Below are 18162 nucleotides of genomic sequence, written 5' to 3' on the forward strand. Positions count from 1 at the left end.
GGGAGGGGAGGGGAGAGCCCCGCATCTCACTCCCTCTGCCGGCTCAGGGGCAATTCAAACAGGGCCTGTCTCCAGGGACAGCAGCCCTGGGAAGTCTCTAGATTCTGCAGCTGGGTGGTCCGGGGGGCCTCAGGGGCTCCAGAGTGGGCGGCAGCAACCATGGGGACAAAGGTCCAGCCCTCACCCAGCACACCTAGCTCTCCTCTCCCGCCCCTCTGAGGCAAGGCACACCTGTCTTCCAGGTGCAAGTACTGCGACCGGTCGTTCAGCATCTCCTCCAACCTCCAGCGGCACGTGAGGAACATTCACAACAAGGAGAAGCCGTTCAAGTGCCACCTGTGCAACCGGTGCTTTGGGCAGCAGACCAACCTGGACCGGCACCTGAAGAAGCACGAACACGAGGGTGCACCAGGTGGGTGCGGCACGGGCACAAGACGGGGAAGAGGCCTGCCTGGGGAGGGGCCGCAGGCAACCTCACCCTGCGGACCGCTCCCTACGAAACAGTACCCCAAGACCACCCCGCGTGCACAAGGTCACTGGGGACAGGGCGCACCCGAGAATGCCCCTGACACCACCCCCCCACCCCACCCCCCGTCCACAGTGAGCCAGCACTCCGGGGTGCTCACGAACCATCTGGGCACCAGCACCTCCTCCCCCACCTCCGAGTCCGACAACCATGCACTTTTGGACGAGAAGGAAGACTCCTACTTCTCTGAGATCAGAAACTTCATCGCCAACAGCGAGATGAACCAGGCATCCACGAGAACAGACAAACGGTAAGAAAAACGGGTTGGTTCAGGCAGGTCTCACCTCAGCTGCTCCAGATGGTTTTGCTCAGGGTATGTGTCCCCTCAACCCTAGATGATACCAGACCCTATGTGGAGGAGGCCTCAGGCTCTGCTGGAGAGTGAGCCCCTGGGATAACAGGCATCATGCACCAGTGAGATGCAGCACACAGGCCAAGTAGCAGCCAGCACGGTCTGGCCTCAGAGCACACAGATCACATGAAACCCACTGTCCTCAACCCTGAGGTATATTTAATCCAGGCCCTTACTTTCAGACATGCTGCCTGTTCTCTCTCTCTCTCTCTCTCTCTCTCTCTCTCTCTCTCTCTCACACACACACACACACACACACACACACGCACGCGTTTGTGCTCAGGCTCCTCCGTTTATACTGGGGCTACATGGTAACACACTCACCTTAAGATGTAAAGATTGTGGTTCAACAATGAACTCAACAGACCCAAGCGACTAAGCACTACAACCCAGCCCAGCCCAGCCCACCTTGAACATACGCAGAACACCCAGGGTAGCCTGCAGCACACAGCCATCTAGCAGAGCCCTGTCCATAATAAAGACATAAACAGCTCATGTGATTGGCTGAAGACCCACGTCCAAAAACACTGATGGCACAGTGTGCTGTGGAGCACTGGCTTCTGACTTCCCCTTCTGACTTCACAGCTGCCTGGGAGCTAGTTCCCTGCCCCTGCCCAGTATCACCCAAGAATACTATACCTACCACACATCCCTAGCACAGGAAAAGATCAAAATTCAATGTACGGATCCTTCTAGATGCATGAGACCTTCACATCAAGGTAAAGTTGAAAAATACTAAGTGAACCTTTGTAAGTCAGAGACCATGTGCACACACACACATCATATGCACATGTACAAATACATGCATATGTGCACACCTATATAGACACATGTGTGTTCATGTACATGTGTGCCTTGTGCATCCATGTATGATGAGTATATGCAGTGTGTATATGTATATAACTATATACACTCATACACAGATATACACATACACACAGAGACGGCAGAATTCAGCACCCCGGGCCTGCGGGTAATGTACAACTTTGCATCCAAGTCTCAATGTGTCCTTTAATCGGGGACTCTAAAAGAGATCTGAATACCAGGAGACCAAAGTCAAAGTCAGGGAAGTCACTGGCTGAGAAATAGAAGTGCTGCAAGGCCCAAAAGGACTGAGGAAGGGATGCCCAGTTCTGCACAGAGGAACCAGAGGCCTGCACAAGTGGGGTGCCCTGCTGAAGCCCACAGCCACGCAGAACCTGGAGCCTAATCCAGACTTTGATTGCATGAGCCATTGTGGACTGCGGCCCTATGGCACCAGGTCTGGGCTCCCTCTCAGCCACCTTGAGGAAGAGAGGGAGGGTCCCCCAGAGACACAGCCCCTCAGGTCCCATCTACACCTGCAAGGCAGGCTGCATCTTCTTTGTTTCTGGTAGTGGTGAGGGGGGAGACCTGCGAAGACTGGTCCAGACCATCAGTGATGAGGCTGCTGAGCTCTGCTGCTCACAGATCTCTGTTCTCATGGAGGACCCTGATCTTCACGTATCAGAGCCCCGGCTGCAGCCCACAAAGTATCCCGGCATCCGCACAGTGATCTGAAGGGAACCTGACCCTGCCACTCAGGCACCACAGCTGACAGCCACTTACTGTCCAGTTGCATGGTTCTCCCCTTCAGAGCAACCTGTGTGTAAGTGTGAGCACCCCCACACTAGGCCTGCACTGACCCCACACAGGACCCCAAGGCTTATCCTGCTGTTCAAGACAAGCCCCAAAAGGTGCCTTCCTCAAGCCCCAGGGACACAGCCAGCCAAAGAACAATGGAGAACCTTCCACTTCTCCTTGCCGAGGCAGACCATGACCAGGTGTGAGTAGGCACCCAGGAGACTACAAAACCCCAGTGCCCTGAGCCACAGTGGCAGGCCCGGGGACCCTCCATATGACCCGGAGAGCAAGAGAAATCTCTGGAAGGTAGAGCAGCTGAGCTCCATTTCGTAACACCCATCTTTGTCGTTGGTGTTCCAACAGGGTGCCCCACAATTCCCTCGTAGCTGACAACATGGTAAGCTGGGTGGGACAGGGCCAGCCCCGTCCCAAACCTAGCTCATCCTGCTGAGGGGAGGTCCCCAAGATCCAGCTAGCCTTATCTGAGAACCTCAGGGATGTTTCCCGCGTCACTGGCAAGGTTGCCATTACAGGGCCATCTGATGGGACGCTAGCAGGCCCAGTTAGAACTGGTACCCACATCCTCCAGGTCTCCTTCAGAGTGACTCATTCCTTTGGTGATCAGTAAGAATTTAAGGCCTACCAGGCTTCCTGGTCACACAACCCAAAAGAAGGCTAGTGTGCTGAACTGTGTCCCCAGTGAATGGATTCTGTTATCCATAGAATCCTAACCCAGTGTCTCAGATGGTGACTGCCTGGAACAGGGTCTCTACAGAGGTGATCAGGTTTCAACAACGTTCCATTTGAATAGACATGATAGACACACACACCCCATGCACAGTCACAGAGGCCAGGTAACCAAGGAGAGCCAATGACTGCAGGACACACAGGAGGCTACCGAGTTGCCTGTGGCAGATTCTCCCTTAGAGAACCAGCCATACAGCACCTTCACCTGGGGTTTCTGCCTCCCAGACCGAGACCCTTGGTTCCGGCTGCTGTGAGCCACGCCAGCCAGGACACTGGCACATCTGCCTCTAGGGCAGCTGTCCTGCCTTCACCAGGGCAGCTGTCTTCCTAGCTGAAGCTGAGATTGCCCTGCAGGGCCCCTGCTGTCCCTGCTGGACCCCATACACTTGAGAGCAGGCGGTAAAGAAGAGAGGGCACGGTCTGTACTTCCAAACGGCAGAGTTCCACTAGCCCTGCACAGGCCCAACCAGCAGGCATGGCTAACCGACCCCAGCTACCTAGTGAACATTCTCCAGGGCTAGACTGGGCTATCTGCCCTCACGGTTTCATCCTGTCTCATCCCGTGAGGGTTGAGTTCTCACACTCTGAAGCCGCAGACACAGAAGCCAACCCAGTCAGAGGTCATCCCACTGAGGGAGACAGGACCCAGACCCTACCTGGCCCACAGCCCTCACTGTCAGTAGATGAACATGTGCACAGCATACTGTAGACTGGCCCCAACACAAACGACTGGAAACCGGGGGCACACAAAGCCTTGAAGCCTGTGAAGGGTCTGCCTGTCCTGGAGGGCGGGCCAGGCAACAGCATCTCATGCTTTTACATGGAAAGAAATCGGTGACCTGGATGGAGTCTGCACCATACTGCCAGGGACTCCCCCCAGCTCAGCCCCATGTACACAGGTGAGACCTTGACACGCTCTGCAGGTGGATCCCACTGAAAAGTCATCTTCAGTGCCAAGAACCGCACCCCTGTGTCCTCAGAGATTATGAGCATCACTTCAGTCAGCCCCTGAGGGACAAGTTGGGCTGGGTGCTCTGGACATGGAGTCCAAGAATCATTTGTCCTTTGCTGTGCCTTCCACTAGAATGGACATTGCCCAGGTGCCCACAGCTCCTGAGGCCCAGCTCACCTGGGGCACAGCTCATGGTCATGAACTTGAATATGAACCAAGCTGGTGGTGCTCACTGCAAAAACTAGACCTGACTCATCCTTATTAATGAGAAATAATGAGGTCCTGGATGGCAGAGTACCCAGGTTCAGTTCCCAGTACCCACAACAGGTGGCTCATAATTACCTGTTAACTCCAGCTCCAAGGGATTTGACACCCTCTTCAGGCCTCTGTGGACACCTACACACACACGCACATACACATTCAGACATACATATAAATAAAAGTAAAATGAATCTTTTTTTTTTTTTTTGGTCTTTTTGAAACAGGGTCTCCCTGTAGCCCCAGCTGTTCTTGATACTCACTATGAGTTCAGGCTGGCCTTGAACTCACAGAGATCTGCCTGCCTCTGCTTCCAAGTGTTGGAACTACAAGTGTGTGCTACCGTGCCCAGCTTTCTGAAGGTATTTTTTTTTAGATCAGGTTGGCCCCAGTCTCACAGAGATCCACCTGCCACCACATCCAGTTCATAGCCCACTTTTTGTTTTTGTCCAAGCCTGGCTAAATCTTTTTTTTTTTTTTTTTAAGAAAAGTTTTGCCCAGAGGGCTGAGGAGATGGCTCAGTTGGTAATGTTTGCTGTGTAAGCATGAGGACTGAAATTCAGTCCTCAGAACCCAAGTGAAAAAGTCAAGCATGGTGTCACACCCTTGTGATCCCAGCACTGGAGAAGCAGAGTCAGGCAGATCCATGGGTCTTGCTGGTCACCCAATCTAGCTGAACAGGTGAGCCCTAGGCCAGTGAGAGACCCCAGGTCAAGAAAACAAGGTGGGAAGAGGCTGAGGAGGACATCAAAAGTCGCCCTTTGTATTTATAGAGAGAGAAAAGAGGGGAGCCCTACCCAGCTGCAGAGATCCAGGGGGCTTTGAGGTAGGGTTTGGGGTACAGGCCAGAAACCATCATTCCCTGAAGCCAGCTAGTCCTGGCGGGTGTGCCCTGTTGGCCCCAGCAGTCTGAGCATAACCCTCATGCTTCCGTTCTTACAGACTTGGGTCCTCGTGACTGGCTTAGGGAGAACGCACATCTGGGCACCACAGAACCCTGAGCAGGACTGAGCCTGGAAACATTTCCATCCCAGTCTCCTGCAAGCATCCTTTGTACACCACCCAACCCCAGAACCAGCAGTAGCGCAGGACATTCTCCCCTCCAGGCCTGCCCATAGCTTCCTTGCTGGCCAATACCCACATTTGCCATGAGCTTCCGACTGGCCTGGTGTCCATACCTCAGGGACCCTGCCCTGTCCCCTGTCACTCCACCAGCAATATACCACCTCTCTTGGATCTCCCTGCCTCCCCATTCTCAATCCTCAGAGACTGAGGAAGGAGGCAGCTGGCCTTGGCCGCAGAGCTCCATGTATGACCAGAGATCCAGCTCTCTTTGAAGGGCTTTGAGGGCCAAGGCCGTCGGTCACCTTTGGAGGTCTACAGTGAGGAGAAAGGCCCCTGGTCATGGCCAACTTCCCTGTCATTGCAGGCCTGAGATCCAGGACCTAGATGGCAACCCCCAGTGCCCAGGTTCAGCCAATGCAAAGCCAGAGGATATAGAAGAGGAGGAGGAGGAAGAGCTGGAGGAGGAGGATGACGACAGCCTGGCTGGAAAGTCTCAGGAGGACACTGTGTCTCCCACGCCTGAGCCCCAAGGAGTCTACGAGGATGAGGAGGACGAGGAGCCACCCAGTTCCCTGGCTGTGGGCTTCGACCACACCCGAAGGTGGGGGTGGCCAAGTGCCAGGGGATCAGCTGGGGAGGAACCCTGAACTTGATAAGGCGACCATCAGGAGCCATCTCCTCTAGCTTCATCCCACCCCTGCCCAGCAGGTGCTGCTGCTGCAAGGGTTCAGAGTGAGGACTAGGGTAAGGCTGGTCCAGAACTCACAGCCCTGGACCTCCTTCCTCCATAAGACTTCCAGAGGTTGGGAATAGAGTGAGAGACGGAAGGAAGATGCTCAGGCCCCAGACGCAGGGGGCCTCAGCTCTGCCATGGAGCTGTGCATCACCCCCATCCAACCAGGGCAGTGGGGTCCAGCCTCTGGTGGGGCTGAGGGTCAGGAGCCCAGCACCCATGACTTTAGAAGTTGTACAAGCCAGAAGCATTTCCTCATGTCTCATCTGCTTCCAGCCACCTTTTAACAGTGGGTGATGCTGCCAGTATTTGAGATAGCCTGGGCTGGTCCTCTGGAGACAGCATTTCTTCCCCAGTCCCTGGGTCCTGGGGATGGGCAGGGAATCCGGAGCCTCTCTAAACCTGTTCAGAGCCTCGGAGAATTAAGGCTTCCCTTGCAACCCTCCGTCCCTAAGACCAGACCGCCTGCTGCCTGTGACGTGTGCACACACTCACCCCTTCTGCCCTCCGTCCACTCACTCTCCTGCATCCGTGTGGCCTTCCATCCAGGTGTCTGTGTGTCCGTGTGTCTGTCTCTTGTGCATGTGGCTCGTGGAGACCCGTGGCGTGCATGCAAGCACGGGGGCCAGCCACGAAGCCTAGAGAGATGCTGGCAGCCAAGGAGCTGACCGCAGGCCCCTCTCCCTGGTCCTTGGCGCAGGTGCATTGAGCGAGGAGGCGGTCTGTTAGCTTTGGAGCCGACGCCAACCTTTGGGAAGGGGCTGGATCTCCACAGAGCAGCTGAGGAAGCATTTGAAGTTAAAGATGTGCTTAATTCCACCTTAGATTCTGAGACTTTAAAACAGACCCTGTACAGGCAGGCTAAGAACCAGGTAGGTACCCGGCAGAGCTCCACCCCTCCCTCCCACCTCCACTTGACTCAGACAGCAGATGGCCACCGTGCCTCCTCACCAAGGGGTACCTGAGCATCCACTTCCTGCTGTGGCCATCCTGAGGCTAGGGGATCCTCGGGTCTGCAGACCCCTTCCATGCCCACCGCACTGCTTAGAGAGATGCCCCCACCAGCCTAGTAGAGCGGGGGGGTTTTGGAAACAGATAAACACTTTCCCAACCTTCCCATCCCATCCCAAGGGAAACACCTACAAGCAGGTCCCAGCCCCCACCCACAGCCGCCTGGGTCTTCCCAACTCTAGTTTAAGCCAGGACAAGTGACTACCCTGCTATTCCAGGGAAAGAGTCCCTGTCAGGTGGTCACTGCTTCCAAACTGGAGTTTACACAGGTTCTTGAGGTCACCAGACTTCTCCTAGACACTTCCTGCATTCACATCTCAGGGACAGCAGCCACAGGACCCTGCATCCCCTTCTTTAGCGGTCTGAAGGGGCTCGGCTCTCACCCTACCTCAGCAGACCTCCAAGTACCACCTCGCAATTCTCCGAACAATCCGTCTGTGTGTCTGTCTTTGTCTCTTACTAATTTTGTACAGTGTTTGCTCAGGGGTCAAGGGGACCCACCCTGGGATTTCCCAGAAACCACCTGTAACTCACATACTATACTCCACAGAGCCCCCAGCCCTGTCACCTCCTGCCCAGTAACTTGGTGCAGAAGGAGGTCCGAGGCTGGCAAACACACTACATTCCATAATAATTCCATCAGTTACCTTGTTCCAAGAAGCAGCTCTGGGATGATCACCACAGTCTTCGAAACAGGCCCCACTAGGCAAAGGCGGTCCCTTGGTGGCACAGGAATTAGCAATAACTCCCACCAATCCCTAGGACACTCCCAGAGCAGACACCTGGCATTAGATTTTTGCTGATCAATAGGCAGAGAAATCTGGGGGGGCGTGAAACTTCAGGGGAGCACCCCAAAGAGACCAAGGGGGCTCAGTGGGCACTCTGGGTAGAAGGGGCACCCATAAGCTTCCACGTCCCTCTCCCAAGCCAGAGGGAGTCAGGGCCTCTCTAGTGTCTGTTTCCCTTTCCCTGTCTGGTCTGGGAGGGTTGGGCAGATTGGGGCAGCCAGGTGCAGAGAGGCTCAGCCCTATCCATCTGGGATGCTTCTCACCTGCCCTCTGTGTGCTGTCCTCTCCCCACTAGGCATATGCAATGATGCTGTCCCTTTCTGAGGACACTCCTCTCCACGCCCCCTCCCAGAGCTCACTGGATGCTTGGTTGAACATCACTGGGGCTTCATCGGAGTCCGGAGTCTTTAACCCCATCAATCACCTCTGAGGTCCTTGGAGGTCTCAGGACCAGAGTCCAAAGCCAGGGTAGCAGCTGCAGGGGACAGAGGTGCCTCCGGGGAGGAGCTCCCGACACTTCACTTCGCCTCTCCTCTGTGTCCAGTCGCCCACCCTCCGTGGCTCAAGTCCAGCTTCTCCAGCTTCTCCGGTGACTGAGAACCGGAAGGTCCTTCAAGCAGCCACTCACCTTCATGACCTCTCAGAACTGGCCTTGAGGATGAGTCTGCAGCACTGCTGGGCGGCCGCGCAGGAGCTGCTCCCAGGAGCAGTTCATCAGATACATGCTGGGTGAGGGTGGGCTCTGCATCCTGACAGGAGCCAGTCAGCCACTTCTGGGCACTTGCGCAGTATCAAAGGAGGGAACAGAGAGAGAGAGATGTGAGCTTGTTCTATGGAGAGAGACCTCGCAAATGATTTTTATAATGAAAATACATGGATAACCCTTTTGGTAATCTTATTGACTATAGAGTCTATTTAAGCATGTGGGTTTTAAAAATAGACAGTATTTTTTAAAAAATCAAAAAAAAGACTTGCAAATTGTTTTTTTAAAAGTAATTTTGCATTGCTTTGAAATTTCAGCTTATTGGCAAACCCACACCTCCCGGGGCATCCAGTACCGCTTAGCTGTGCCCTTTATACTGTAGATAATGGAGAATTTTCTATTTCTGACCCTGTTTGTACAAGCCAAGGTGATTCTGGGTGCCCCCAAGACGGAATAAGGGTCATGGAGCCACTCATCTGAACAGCATGCAGACTCTCTACGCAGGAATGCTTGGACATGGTGCCTGGCCACAGGCTTGCAGAGGCCGGAACAGGGAGATGGCCTTGCCCCATGCAGCCTGCAGGAATCCACAGGCCCCACCCAAGACCCCCCAATTGTATGGGGAAGTCGGGAGCCGGTGGCTCAGGTCATCCATGCCAGACACGATGGTCTTTCCCCGTCTGCTGCTCCAGTGCTGCCCTTGGTTGCTGCTGAAGGCAGGGGCTCTGAGTCACATCTGGGCCTCCAGCCTCCTCCCCTCCCCAACCCTGGCAGTCTGGTGTTCTCCCCATGGTCACTGACTCCATGCCCCCAGGACGCCAAGCACTACCTGTGCCTAAGACTCCTCGGGGTCAACCGCGCCCAGCCCCCACTTCCACACTTTGTGTGGGTTCCTGGCAAGATGTGGTCAGGAACAGAAGGGGGCCATTCAGGGGACCCACCTCAAAGAGCAGAGACAGCACAGCCCCCGGGGGACCAGACGCCTTTGCGCCCTTGGGGTGTGTCTGCTTCTCCACTTGGATGGGCTTTAAATTATTCCCATAGGGGCCAATTTCAAATACTTTTTTCCCTGATGGAATTTACCTTAATCTGTATATAACTTGTAATTTTTTCTAATTCATTTCTTTCCTTATTTTATTTCTTCCTTAACAGTATTTTTGGCATTAGACAACTTATTGTGAAGAAACAATGTTAATATAAGTATCTAGTGACGGACCAAAACCATGTGATAAGGTTGTGATTGTGTGATCGATAATTAGGGAGTGGGGCAGTTTTTAATGTGCCAAATACCCGTGTCCCCCAAGGAATCCTGCTGCCACTGCTGCCCAGACAATCATGCTTTTGTTAAATCTGAGTTTCAGTTGCATTTAAGACAAATGTCCTATTTATTTCTTTTATTGTTTGGAAGGAAAAAAAAAAAAAATGAGCGTCCTAACAAAGAGAGGAAAAAAATCGCCAAAATCACCCTTACAAAAAAGTGCGTCGGTACGAGCGTGTCACACCACAGGTTTGTCTGTGCCGTTTCCCTCCAAGTGGACGCATCCACGCGTGCTGTAGCCGCTCCCCGCCAAAGACAATCGTCTCTGCCAAAGTGGCCTGATCCAGGCTGGTGCTGGAGACTGCTGATGGGGAGTCCCCGCTGACGCCAGCAACCTGCAGGTCACAGGGAAGGGGACTCGCCCCCTTACTGAATCCCAGTGACCTGAGTTGGAGAGAACTGGCCTGTGTGCACACCAAGGCCTCGTTTACACGCGCACACTGGAAAGACAGCCCCGCTCATAGCCGAGGTTTTAAGGACGTGCAGACCCAACTGTTCAAGCCTCTTCACAGGCCCGTGCTATCCCCTAGGCTAATGGGCCAGGCCTCAGCTTAGGAATTCCAGTTTCCTCTAGATGGGCTCCCTGTAAAAGTTCCACTTCAGATATAAGTGCTCCACCTCCGTAAACCCCAATTATATGTTTTCTTCTAAGAAAGAGTAAGGTGTGTGCTTTTTTTCACGCTGTGATTTTCTCTCTCTAAAATGGGAAGTCTGTCTGGATAGGGACCTCTGTGCATCTTTTGGGCAGTAGCAGAGCAGCTGAGGTTCCTTCACCCTCTTTGGACCTCCCTGTCCCTCTGTCTTAATTCCTTAACCATTCTGTTCTTCCCCGTCCCAGGAGCCCCCAGTCCCAGTTCCCCCCCCCCCGTCTCTCTCTCTCCCCCTCCCTGAAAGTGATGACATTAAGCCTAGGTTCTCATGAACACTCAGTCCCTTGGGCCCAGCACTTGACATTTGGAAGGCTCTGTCCTCGACCTCCCTTAACAAAGAGAGCCTCTATTTCCTGCACTGGTGCATCCCTGACACGTTGCCCCGAACCAGTGAGCTCTGTCCTCCTGACTTTTCTGAGTGTCCTGCTCATTAAAGTCCAACATCAGGCCCTGGGAGACCCTCTCAGAGTCAGGGAGCTAGGCCAGATACAAGAGTTCTGAGATCCTGGTTTCTGGAGCGCCAAGCCATAACAGGACCATGTTACCTGTTGCTGTGCAGTGTGGACAGAGTCAGGACCATTTCACTGATGACATACCTTTGATTGTTGGCATTTAACCCACAGAATAGAAATTCAGATGGCGGCCTCCAAGTGTGCCTTCCCTCAGGCCCCAACAAAGCCATCCCTTCACCCCGTTGTTACCATTTCTAGGACCATTCGGTAGGACACATGGGGCTTCCCCATCCTGCAGGCCAGGTGAACCCTGCATCAATGGAACTCAGAATATCCTTGTGCAAACCCAGGGGGTGTGTAGCAGTGATGAGTGGGCACAGGATGGCTGAGCCTGCCCAGACTGATGGGCCCTCTCACCCAAGGCCAGGAGAACAGGTCTACCCAGACCCTGACTGACCCAAACCCCTCTGCCTCCCAAAGTCCAGTCCTGGAGATTCACAGAGCCCTTGGCTCCCTCTGCCTCATTTGTTTCCCCAGTAAGCATTTGCAAAGCACTTGCCTAAATACATATCATGTGTTTTAGACTCGAAGCCTTGAAGCACTGGATTGTGGCCCCCATTCCCTGTCCTCCACCTTCTCCTGCCCAAGTGACTGAACCCTACTGAGCTGTATTCACTGTGCTGTTCAGAGGAGGGAAGAAAAACCCCCCATCCTCGTGCTGCTGCCAGGGCAGGAAGGTGGGAAGCCGGGGATGGACGGATGATGCTCCCTCTTGATGGTAGTCGCTGGAACACTCCTGTCTGCGGATGTCAGCCGGGTATCAAAAGCCATGAGTCTGTAGTTTTGAGTGGTACTGTGACAAGACGTTCTTGCATTATTCCGAGACAAGTTCCTTTCTCTTGTCATTCCATTTTTTCTTCATTTTATTCTTTCCTGTCACTGATTCATATTACCACTTGTTGGAAGGAAAAACAGTTTAATTGAAAAAGGCAGCTGGAGTTTCTAGACAAGCAATCCGCTTGTGAGTGGAGGCAACTGGCACTCTGCTCAGTGCCTCCTGCAGATCGCGGCTCTCCTCAGCACGAGGGAAGCAGAGCCCTGGTGTCAGGATGTGTAACTTAAAGCCAGAGTGTGTGTGTGTGTGTGTGTGTGTGTGTGTGTGTTGTTGTTGTCGTCTTAGCTGAAAGTATAGATATATAGATATATATATAAATATAAATATCTACCCCTGACACCTCCAAGAATCGCAAACCTGTGCGAGCGTTACCGCTGTTACATACAGATTTGGTTCAGTTTGTTTCTGGTTTGTTTTTTTTTTCTCTTTTTAGATCTATATAGTGTTGAAAAATAAATCAAATGTAAATGTCTGGTTTTCATATAATATTTTTAAAACTTGGAAAAAAAAACCTTGAGAAGGCTGGTACTTGTCCCTGCCTCCTTCCTTGTAAATGGCTTCTGTTGTGTTGATAAAGCTGTGCATGGCTTGTGTTTAGCTGTCATTATTGTGTCTGTGTGTGAAATTTTTATTACGAGGAAAATCCTTTAGATGCACTTATTGAATATGTGATTAGGGTCTAAGTCAAGGCCAGGAGTCCCGAACTGCCCACAAAATCGGACCACACTTCCCGATGAATATGGAAATCTCCGTTGGGAGAATCACAAAAGAATCATCGAAAGTGACTTTGCAGATTTCAATGCTTGTGACAGACAAATGTACTTGTGTAGAGAGATTTCTTTAAGCTTAAGCCCAGGAGAGGCTGATTTTGAGGTCAATGCTGTAGAATAGGACTGTATACCAAATGTAATCTTTCTGATGCTACAATGAATTTATACACAAGATTGATATGCAATAAATCTGTGTGCTTTTCTAAACCTCGGTGCCTGCAAGCTTCATGGAGAGGGACCCAGACCTCTGGGATGGGAGAGGAAGGGAACCGCCCCCCAGCCTTGACGGAGGGCGTCCAGGTACAGGGCAAAGCCATTCTGTCTGAGCCTCTGCTAGGGCAGGCACCCTGGCTGCTGTTTTCCAGATGAACGAGTTCATAGAGGTGCCAATGACCCTCAACTACACCACGGTGGGAGAGACGGCCAGCAGGTGTGTCTACCCCCAGAGCCATCTCAGCCCCCCCCCACACACACATACATAAAACCTTGTCTGAGGCCTCTTGGTAAGGCAGCATCCCCCCCCCCCATATGGGGTGGAGGGCCCATCCTCTGTGACAAATCATAACCCTGCCTTCCCAAGACTGGACCCTGCAGCCCCCCATGAAGTCAGTGTCCACCCGCACCTCACAATGCCCCTAGCTAGGCCTTCCCCAATAGGAGAACAGGAGTTGAGCAAAGACCCAGGGCTGCAGGAGAACAGACCCGGCTACCCCAGGGACTCTCTGGCCTCACCCAGACTGCCTCTTTTATGGGGGTCCAGAGACTTTTTCCCAAAGCCCACCCCCTCCAACTTGATTCTGCTCTGACCAAGAGGGCTGCAGTAAATAAAACCATGGAGACACAAGCCTACCACCTTAGCCTAGCCATTGCTGTGGAGACATAAGCCTACCATCTAAGCCTAGCTGCCTCTACAGAGCTCCCACGGAACCCTTCACCCACAGGGCCTCTGCTCTGCCTCCTGAGGTTAACTCACTTCTGCTGGTCGGTCTTGCCCCCTCTGCCCACCTTGGCCCAGGGTCTCTGAATGTCCCCTTGGCTCTTCTTCCTTCTGAGTGCCGTGCTTCCTTTTCTTCTTCTGAGCTACTCCAAAGCAGACCTGGCTGGTTCAGGGCAGTGGAAGATTAATACCAGCCAGTAGCAAATGATTTTGCTGCATAACCAAGGTTGCAGCCTTACCCTTCAGCGGCCATCGGGGATGACTTCAGAAGAAACTTATTTAGTGAGATGGCTCAGAGGTAAAGGTGCTTGCCATAAAGCCTGACGACCTGAGTTCAATCCCTGAGGACCCTCATGATGGAAGGCAAGAACTAATTCCCACAAGTTTTCCTCTGACCTCCACATCTGTGGAGTGGTATGCACACACTCATACACATAGACACATAAATAAATAAATAAATAAATAAATAAATAAATAAATAAATAAATAGATAGATAGATAGATAGATAGATAGATAGATAGATAGATGATAGATAGATAGATAGATAGATAGATAGATAGATAAATAAATAATAAAATTCAAAGACCTTGTTTGGGGGCTGGAGAGGCAGCTCAGCAGTTAAGAGCAGCGGCTGCTCATCTAGAGGACTCAGGTTCAGTTCCCAGCACCCACATGATAGCTAACACCTGTCCTTAACTCCAGTTCCAGGGGATCCAACACCCTGTTGTGCCCTCCAGGCATTGTACAACATGGGTACACTTACATACATACATGCAAAACATTCATAAAAATAAGTATGAGTGTTAAAAGGAGAGAGGCTCTGTTTTAAGTGGTCCAGGCTAATGAAGTTGACCTTGGGGGTTCCTGATGCAGGCTTACATCTACAGGCACTGGGCTGTACTTGGCAAGCACTGCAGGGAATGCTCACCTGATGCTGGAGCCCCCTTTTTCCCCTCCGCACCCACAGCTACCTCAGGACTCACTCTAGTCACCAATCCTCCGTTTGGCTTCTTCCCTTCCAGATTGCCATGGTGAGGCACCTTGTACCTCACACCCAGACCCACCAAGTCATGTTCCTCCCCAGGTGTTGCCAATGCACTGCTGGACGCAGTCAGGTATCTCGACTTTCTCCAGAAGCTTGGAAGTGTGCGAGGATAAGCAGGACCCAAGATATAGAGGACCCCTTGACTCCAACACACCTCTACTCTGGAAGAGGGTCCTCAATACAGTTCTAGGTTCCTGCAAGAGGCTGGATGAAGTCTCCCAGGGAAAGGCCACTGAATTAATGGGGGTGGGGGATGAGTGGTGAATAGTTTGCTCTGGGAGCCATCACTGAACAGGAATTCTGGAATTGCCTGGACCTCCAAAAGCTCACCCATGGGCCAGAAAGTCATCGGGAGTAGGGGTCTGGCATTCCCTAGTCATCAGCTCCCAGTAGCTGTCAAAAGGGAAGAAATGGAAGTTGATCTTGGCATAAGATCCCGGACCCAAATCTGGGGTGCCAAGCCTTTTATTTTCTTAACACCATCAAGCAGAGTGTGGTTCCCCAGCGCGGGGCTGGGGGTGGGGAGCGGCAAACGTTTCAGGAAACGTTTCTTTCCTGATTGATGAGGTGCCGGTGAGATCTTAAGCCCGATGGTCAGCGGTGGGGCTTGTCCAAGACCTTGAAGCCCAGGGAGGCTTGAAAGTCTCCTCTCTGGGAAGCGCGTTTCTATTCTCTGTGAATCACAAAGCTGACTGATGGCTACACTCCCAAGGGTCTTTGAGATCTCACCACAGTGGCCGACAGCCTCCATAATGGGGCTTCCCGGAGCTTGCCACACTGGGGCTCCAGTGGAGTGAAAACCGTCCCACTTTGTCCAACCTGGCAGCCTCTCTCCTCATTAGCCCGGGAAAGAGAGGAAACACTCCATGGAGTAAGAGGCCGATAATGGCTCCATTGTTGCGGGGACCCCAGAGGGAGGGAGAACAGAATATTGCTGACAAGTAGACTTTGTCTTCCCCCAGCCTGGTCCCCACATAAAAGACTGAGGAAAAAGGCCCCATTTTGGAAATGGGGGGATGGGGGTATCAAGAGGGAGAGAAAAATGTGTGAAAGAGGAATCTGTTTTCTGGGAAGAGAGGTGCTTTTCATCCCTCAGCTTCCCTCTGGGCCAAGGCACTGCTGGCCATTTGCAGGGAAGCTATTTAGGGAGCCCTCAACCTTATTTCTCAGGCAGCAAAAGTTTTCCACAATCAAGCTATGCCATGATTTAGGGTACGATGACCAGGGCAAGGGCTGTGTGTTCCTGTAGCCAAGGAGCAGATGCCTGCAATGTAGGTTGTCCAAGGGGTCCTAGGGCATGAGAGGGTCCCTAGCTACAAGTCTGGACTGCAGCCCTGCTGGGGGAAAGTACATAGCTCCCCGCCAGACTGGACAAGGCTTTCTCACAACTTGATTGACTTCAAAGGCAAAGAGAGGAGGAGCTTGCTCCCAGAATGGAGCACACTGGAGAACCAGATTCCACAAATCCAAGACGGGATCAATGCTTCCCAAGTGGTGACCATTGTCCTTTAGAGACCAGTGTTCTTCCTCCCTCCCCACAAGACCTGAGGGAGGAAACTGACCCACTCAGGAAGAAGTTGACCTTGAGTGGGTTTTGTGGCTCCTGAGTCCCTAAACCCACCAGGAAACCAGGGGAATGCAGAAAGCCAGAGGCAGCAGGGCAGGACCATGCTTTGCAGCGTAGGGCACTATAAACCCATCAGCCCAAAGCTCTGCAATGCAGTGTGCTGGGAATGCATGACTCATGGCTCTGCAGTGTGGTGCGCCGGGAATACATGACACAGGCCCGAACGCTGCTGCACGCACCACCTTAGTCACAACGGCCCCAACTGGAGAGAACCTGAGTGACCATCCACTGCTGGGCAGCCAGGCTGTGGTGGTGCACAGGGCCAGTCATGAAGAAGGGCACAGAGGCGTTTACTGAAAGTTGGCTGCAGCAGGAGGCAGTGGCCGTCTCCTGGGTGTGGTAGAGGAAATGGTGGATGGATGAGGAGGCTCCAGGTGGGCTGGACAAGGTTCTGGAGTGGTGGGGGACTCTCCAGAAAGCTCGCTGGGAACGGGTGTCCTGTGGGGATGGGTACGGACCCTAACTGACTTTTTTGGTAGGTCCCGAGTTGGAAGCCGAGCAGAAAGCTAGGGAAGGGTCCAGTGGTGTGTTACCTTGTCTGCTGTGGTAATTGCCATGGGGACTCTTGTTTGACTTCCTGGCTGGCTTCTGCAGACTATGAGTCAGAGTGCTTGGAATTTCTTTTTTTTTTAAAAGTAGTCTTTTTAATATTTTATTATTTTTATTTTATGTGTATTAATGCATTGTTTGCATATGTGTAAGTGCACTCGTGCCGTGCAGTGCCCTCAGAGGTCAGAAGAGGGTGTTGGATCCCCTGGAACTGGAGTTAAGACAGTTGTTAGCTGCCATGTCGGTGCTGGAAATTGAACCCAGGTCCTCTGCAAAAGTAACCAGTGCACTTAACTGCTGACCCGTCTCTCCAGCCCGCTTTGGATTTCTTGTGCGTGTGTGCGTGTGTGTGTTTTAATAAGGTCACATTTTTAGAGCCATTTTAGGTGCACAGGAAAGTTGCTGAGGAGTTATAGGGATTTGCCGCACACCGTTGTGCCGCCCACATGGCCCACCAGTGAGCTGTTTGCTACCATCAATGCCGCATTGCTACAACACCACTTGCATCTACACTAAGGTTCTTCTCCTAGCCTGTGGCCTGTGACCTCTGACAACTATACCAGAGGCATAAGCTCCAGGGGCCACCTAGACCTCCTTCTCCACAGCCTCTGGCAACCACTGATCCTTTCACTATCTCTAAAGCTGTACGTCTTCAGATTGTCACAGCGTGGGACTCACACAGCATGCAGCCATGTAGCCTGGCCCTGTGTACTTAAGATTCCTCCGTGTCATCCTGTGGCTTGACTGTTTATTTAATTTGGGCACTGAACAGCATTCCAAGTCACTCTCCTGCTTAAAGGGCAATTGCTTCCAATTTGGACAATCATAAAGAAGCTATGAACATCTGAGAACAGGGCTTTAGGTGGACCTGTTTTCAGTTCCTTGGGTAAATACTGGGGATCGATAACTGCCGGACCGCACGTGGATATACAGTTTTATAAGAAATCAAACTGCTTCCCGTCATGGCTGTGTCACTCGGCTCTCATCCACAGTGACTTTGAGTTCCCACCGGTCCATGTCCTTGTCAACACTTGGTGTTCTCAGTGTTCCGACTTTGGCCATTCAGACAGCTAGCAGCTAACAGAGCTGACCCACTGTTGTTCTGATTTGCCATTTCTTCGTGGCTAGGGGCGGGGAATAGCTCATCATGTGCTCATTCACCAGTTGTGCTCTGAGGTGTC

At 52.5% G+C, this 18162-nt stretch overlaps 1 protein-coding gene across 10 annotated transcripts in view; it reads left to right on the forward strand.

Moving 5' to 3' along the window:
• Positions 1-10911, forward strand: part of Prdm16 (PR/SET domain 16) — a 345691-nt gene extending 334780 nt beyond the window's left edge. For 8 of the 10 annotated variants that reach the window (XM_008852658.2, XM_029555848.1, XM_029555847.1 and 5 more), the window contains 5 exons: positions 243-412; positions 602-776; positions 5867-6103; positions 6936-7107; positions 8330-10911. In XM_008852658.2, coding sequence (XP_008850880.1) covers positions 243-412; positions 602-776; positions 5867-6103; positions 6936-7107; positions 8330-8464 — 889 coding nt within the window. In that variant the 3' untranslated portion in view covers positions 8465-10911. The remainder of the gene's footprint in view (positions 1-242; positions 413-601; positions 777-5866; positions 6104-6935; positions 7108-8329) is intronic. The other 2 variants (XM_008852659.2, XM_017803063.2) reach the window with 1 other exon arrangement.
• The last annotated feature ends 7251 nt before the right edge of the window (positions 10912-18162 follow it).

This window comes from Nannospalax galili, unplaced genomic scaffold (genome assembly GCF_000622305.1).
Source record: "Nannospalax galili isolate Female #2095 unplaced genomic scaffold, S.galili_v1.0 scaffold806, whole genome shotgun sequence".
In the NCBI taxonomy this organism is placed as follows: Eukaryota; Metazoa; Chordata; class Mammalia; order Rodentia; family Spalacidae; genus Nannospalax; species Nannospalax galili.